Source organism: Eumetopias jubatus, unplaced genomic scaffold (assembly GCF_037043125.1).
Source record: "Eumetopias jubatus isolate StellerSeaLion01/CBP00866 unplaced genomic scaffold, mEumJub1_p1.0 scaffold_10, whole genome shotgun sequence".
Classification (NCBI taxonomy): domain Eukaryota; kingdom Metazoa; phylum Chordata; class Mammalia; order Carnivora; family Otariidae; genus Eumetopias; species Eumetopias jubatus.
The window spans coordinates 100,106,648-100,112,647 of NW_028274816.1; the positions used below are offsets into that span (position 1 = coordinate 100,106,648).

Below are 6,000 nucleotides of genomic sequence, written 5' to 3' on the forward strand. Positions count from 1 at the left end.
AAGACTATGTCCTGAATTTTATTTTTATTTTTTATTTTTAAAGATTTTATTTATTTATTTGACAGAGAGAGACACAGCGAGAGAGGGAACACAAGCAGGGGGAGTGGGAGAGGGAGAAGCAGGCTTCTGCTGAGCAGGGAGCCCGATGCGGGGCTCGATCCCAGGACCCCGGGATCATGACCTGAGCCGAAGGCAGATGCTTAACGACTGAGCCACCCAGGCGCCCCTATGTCCTGAATTTTAGGCTTCTGATAGGAGAGCAAAAAATGTCAGAAGAGAGGGAACTGTAGTGGAGCAAGAAGACAATGAGACCACACTTGGCAATGACATGTTCTGCTTAGAAATGTCAATTCCAGAACCCACCCTTCTACTCATTCTGTTTTCTCTCTCTCTCTCTCTCTCTCTCTCATTGCCTCCCACCCTCCCCACCCCCACACACCCTTGGAGTAGGGTAGTCTGATATTTAAGCCATTCTCTTAATACTTGCAGGGAAAGGAAAGGGATTTGGAAAGAGTATCAAAGAAAAATCTGTTGACTCCTCAGTAGATAAAAACAGTGGTGATGCTGCCATTCATTTTAGGAAGCCCATGGTTATTTTAGAAAATTTCCCAGCACCCATTTTATGAGATGCTGGAATTAAGTTACTATACACAACATTGTGCTGTAGCATTTATGAATGCCCATGGGAAACCAGGTTCTAAGGGTTCGGCATTTTCTAGGCCTAGCGTACATCTTAGCCAGTGTACAGTGCCTACTTCTGGGTGTGTTTCACTGCTTTATAACTTGTATAAGCTTTGAAGGACATATCACCATTCCTCCTCCCCCAAGGAAGTTAGATTATTATATGAGATGCTGGACTGTTGAGAAATTCTTTCATAGCAGTAATTACTAAAAAGATACTTGTTTGGGTGTCACAGTTAAGCGTCTGACTCTTGATTTCAGCTCAGGTCATGATCTTAGGCTCATGAGATTGAGCCCCGTGTCGGAGTCGGACTTCGCACTCAGCACAGAGTCTACCTCAGATCCTCTCTCCCTCTGCCCCTCCCACTCATTCTCTTTCAAATAAATTCTAAAAGTCTTTTAAAAAATGATACTCGTTTGTCTTGGGTGTGGAGGAAGGTGTGGAGGATGAATTTTCTAACTAACGATTGTACTTTGATGATTTTGACTTACTGGAATAAATAGAATTTCAGGCTTCAGGGGAAATGCTTTAGATGGGGTATTTGGGAACAATCTGAACTTGGGAATGTGAATCATGACAGAGTTCCATATTGGAAACTTCACTTATGTCACCGTTTAAAGATTGTATATTCCTCTTTTACGGTTTTATAACTTGTGTATTCAGTGAGAGAAGTGCTGAGCTCATTTAGACATGAGAGCTGGGAATGTACTTAAAGTCCTACGGTGAGATGCTCATACCCTCAGATTCTGTACACGAGGTGATTCTTGCATGTTATGTAGGCGCCTGGACTACTATCTCTTCTTATTTTCACTGACCTTTTGGAAATTGTTCTAGGTTTTTTCCCTGTATCTTAACCCCCTCCCCAGATTTTTAAGTTACTATGAACATGTAACACTTATGGATTGTTTTATTTATTTAATTAAATGATAGCAAATGAACAAAGTTGGCACCTTATGGATGCCTCTTGGCCACAGCTATTCAGAGTTGGCAGAGCTTGATAATAAGCAATAATTTATCCAGGATTTTTTTTTTAAGATTTTATTTTTAAGTAATCTCTACACCCAGCGTGGCACAACCCTGAGATCAGGAGTTGCACGCTCCACCAACTGAGCCAGCCATGCGTGCCCCCCCCCCGATTTTTTTTTTTTTTTTTTTTTAATCACAATCCAGATGCAGGTGTTTTCTTTCCGTGAGCAGTTTCTTTGTGTGAATTTATAAATCACCTCATGCGGATTCGGGTGTCCTAGTGACTGAGAGCCAGCTGTTGGGTGTTTGAACTAAACAGCTTGCTCCCAGTTGGCTGCTTAAATCCCAGTGAGAGGTATTAGCTGCTCCAGGGAATAGAACGGGAATAGAGCATCCAGGGTGAAGATTTTCACAAGGCCTTTAGTGACCCGGTTTAAATTTGTTGAGATTTTTTTGCTTTGGCTTTTTCCTATAGGTGCCAGAATTGATCTGCTTCAGATTTTCACAAATGACTCATCTTCCTGTCATATTTTCTTAGACTACAATGACTTAAGATTATTTTTGGGTTACTCTTAAACATAGTTTTTTCTACCACATGCATTGGGAATGGAATAAACAGTGGTACTCAAACTCAAGCCTGTTTCTGCCTCATGCTGACTGATCCCTGTGCTCCATAGAAAACTTCGTTTCTTCCTGAAAATGACATTTTAATGATTCATCATTTTCTGTGGGAGGAAGCTTGTGACCTTCTCTTGTCTTTTTTCCTTCCAGAGGGAATCTGGAAAAATTGTAAGCAAAACATCATTTCTCTAAGAAAATTTTGGATAACAGAAGTTCCGGATAACAGGTAAAGCATATTTAAACTTCAGTCATGCTGATAATCACTGATAATCTGCAAAAGTAAACTGGGAGAGAGGAGAGAGGAGAAGTGTACTTTGTGTCCAGGGTTGCATTAGGGATTTTATATACATCACCTTATTTCAATGATTTTTAGCAGAATTCTGGGCATAGATTTAAGAATCTCAGAATAAAACTGTCCTTCAAAATGCTGTTTTTTAAGATTTTATTTATTCATTTGACAGAGAGAGTGAAAGGGAACACAAGCAGGGGGAGAGGGAGAAGCAGGCTTCCCGCTGAGCAGGGAGCTGGATGCGGGGCTCGATCCCAGGACCCTGGAATCATGACCTGAGCCGAAGGCAGACGCTTAATGACTGAGCCACCCAAGCACCCCTCAAAATGCTGTTTTAAATGGATTTGCCTATTGATTAGATTTAATGTCCTCCCAGTTCGGTTTGGAAACATAACATCCACCGTAAGTTACAGCAAGATACAGAATCCTGGAATCTGCCATGCTGTGCAGTCCAGCTAGGGAGTGTCTTCCTAGTTCCTTCTGTCTTTTGTTTTAGTTCTTGATCATTGCCAGTTATTTGCAGCTGTATCATCTCCTTAATTCTTTTTAATACTTTGTCACCAGGTCTAAAATTTAAATTTCCTCATACAGTGCCTCTTCACAATGGAGTCCAGCCTAAGTGTCCCCATTATGTTCTTAGTGATAGTCTCAGCATGACTGAACAGAATAAGCTATACCTTGTTCTATTTTCATATTTTCATATTTACATCTCACAAAGAAGTCTTTTTTTTTTTTTTTAAGATTTTATTTGACAGAGAGAGACACAGCAAGAGAGGGAATACAAGCAGTGGGAGTGGGAGAGGGAGAAGCAGGCTTCCTGCTGAGCAGGGAGCCCGACCTGGGGCTTGCTTGATCCCACGACCCCGGGATCATGACCTGAGCCGAAGGCAGTCGCTTAACCAACTGAGCCACCCAGGCACCCCCCACACTAAGAAGTCTTACGAAATAATAGTACACATAAAGAATCCAGTATGCTGGGTCTGAGAAATACATCTCAGATGATAGCTACAATTTTACCTTTGGGACTGGGTAACCAGACTCCCTAGGATTCTGCAGGCCCAAGCAAATGAATTGTCCTGCCTGAGGTAGTGGAGTGTGAGATGCTCTTTATTCTGTCATTCTACCATGAGCCTTAAAGTTAGATTTCATATATTCAGAAAAGTAGTTCCTAGGGATATCATCAACAAAAAATTGTTTCAAATTTTAATATTTGTTGATTTTCCTTTGGCATTTTTCCATTTTTATCAGGGCAAACCAATTCAGTCACCATGAGTTGGAGCTTCCTGACTCGACTGCTAGAGGAGATCCACAACCATTCCACATTTGTGGGGAAGATCTGGCTCACTGTATTGATTGTCTTCCGGATTGTCCTTACAGCTGTAGGAGGGGAGTCCATCTATTACGATGAGCAAAGCAAATTTGTATGTAATACAGAGCAGCCAGGTTGCGAGAACGTGTGCTATGATGCCTTTGCACCCCTGTCCCATGTGCGCTTCTGGGTGTTCCAGATCATCCTGGTGGCAACCCCCTCGGTGATGTACCTGGGCTATGCCATTCATAAGATTGCCAAAATGGAGCATGGCGAAGCAGACAGGAAGGCAGCTCGAAGCAAACCCTATGCAGTGCGTTGGAAACAGCACCGGGCTCTGGAAGAAACGGAAGAGGACCACGAGGAGGATCCCATGATGTATCCAGAAATGGAATTGGAGAGTGAAAAAGAAAATAAGGAGCAGAACCAGCCTAAACCCAAGCATGATGGCCGAAGGCGGATTCGAGAGGATGGCCTTATGAAAATCTACGTGCTGCAGTTGCTGGCAAGGACCGTGTTTGAGGTGGGTTTTCTGATAGGGCAATATTTTCTGTATGGCTTCCAAGTCCATCCATTTTATGTGTGCAGCAGACTTCCTTGCCCTCATAAAATAGACTGCTTTATTTCTAGACCCACTGAAAAGACCATCTTCCTTCTAATAATGTATGGTGTTACAGGCCTTTGCCTCTTGCTTAACATTTGGGAAATGCTTCATTTAGGGTTTGGGACAATTCGAGACTCGCTAAACAGTAAAAGGAGGGAACTGGAAGATCCGGGTGCTTATAATTATCCTTTCACTTGGAATACACCATCTGCTCCCCCTGGCTATAACATTGCCGTCAAACCAGATCAAATCCAGTACACCGAACTGTCCAACGCTAAGATTGCCTACAAGCAAAACAAGGCCAACATCGCCCAGGAACAGCAGTACGGCAGCCATGAGGAGAACCTCCCAGCTGACCTGGAGACTCTGCAGCGAGAGATCAGAATGGCTCAGGAACGCTTGGATCTAGCAATCCAGGCCTACAGTCACCAAAACAACCCCCATGGACCCCGGGGGAAAAAAGCCAAAGTGGGGTCCAAAGCTGAGTCCAACAAGAGCAGTGCTAGTAGCAAATCAGGGGATGGGAAGACCTCCGTCTGGATTTAATCTTGGCTGGGCTTAAAACTTGTGCTTTTCATAGTTTATGGTAAGCAGCGGCTCACTGAATAATGACTTCCATTGAGTAAACATTTGGCTCTGGTTATCTTCAGGGATGCTGTTGGCTCATGATCCAAGCTCAGGGGACTCTGAAAGCGGGGCTGGGACAAGGGGGAGGAAAGGGGAAAACAGTGTTCCTGGGCACATATTCCAGCAATAATACAGTTATGGAACTTTACATTTGTGTCTTCCAGATCTGGAAAAGAACAGATATATTTAAATCATTCTTGTTGAAAAGTTTTTGTATGTACAGTATTATGGTACGTTTTTTTAGTATGAGAATTTTTTTTGTATTTGTATATTGGACCACTGTAGTTATACTTTTATATTAAAGGGGAAAAAAATCCTTAAGGTAATGCTCTTACTTTTGTTCAGCAAATGCCACCCTGGGTTTAAAGTTTTAATAGATGCCACACCTCATAAAAGTGCTCCTTGTGTTGCCGGGAAGATTTCAGATACCTAAGGAGCCAGGGGAGGAAACATCAATTTTCAGTCTTGGACAGAAAATCCTCAGTAGGGGGAGGTTGAGGTTTTTTCTCCTTTACTTAAAGCCTTGAATCTCATTCATGTACCCAGACTTATATCCGATCTTTGAAAACCTATTTGTATTTTCAAAGGATATAAATGATTCACTGCAGGATTCCTGTAATTATCAAGCATTACCAGTATATGCCTTCATGGTGTGTATATAATTTAAGTTCTTTCAAAAGGCTGATGTACAGAGGTGGTGTCCCCAGTCTGGTAGCAGTGCAGAGACCCTGACCAGAGTTGTGACGAAGATTCCTCTATTGCATGCAGCAAAGCCACACCTGGAAAATGAGCCCCACTACACTATTTAGTTGTGAACCTTAAATCTCTACCCAGAAACCTGCCTCTCCGGTTTCTTAAGAAACCAGTGATGGATATTTTCTTTATATGTTAACATTAGAAAT

At 42.4% G+C, this 6,000-nt stretch overlaps 1 protein-coding gene across 1 annotated transcript in view; it reads left to right on the top strand.

Annotated features, from left to right (window-relative positions):
- GJC1 (gap junction protein gamma 1) overlaps window positions 1-5,313 on the top strand; it is a 43,297-nt gene extending 37,984 nt beyond the window's left edge. Inside the window, exons 2-3 of the mRNA XM_028092778.2 lie at window positions 2,420-2,495; window positions 3,807-5,313. Of these exons, the coding sequence (XP_027948579.1) occupies window positions 3,827-5,017 (1,191 nt within the window). The 5' untranslated portion in view covers window positions 2,420-2,495; window positions 3,807-3,826 and the 3' untranslated portion in view covers window positions 5,018-5,313. The remainder of the gene's footprint in view (window positions 1-2,419; window positions 2,496-3,806) is intronic.
- The last annotated feature ends 687 nt before the right edge of the window (window positions 5,314-6,000 follow it).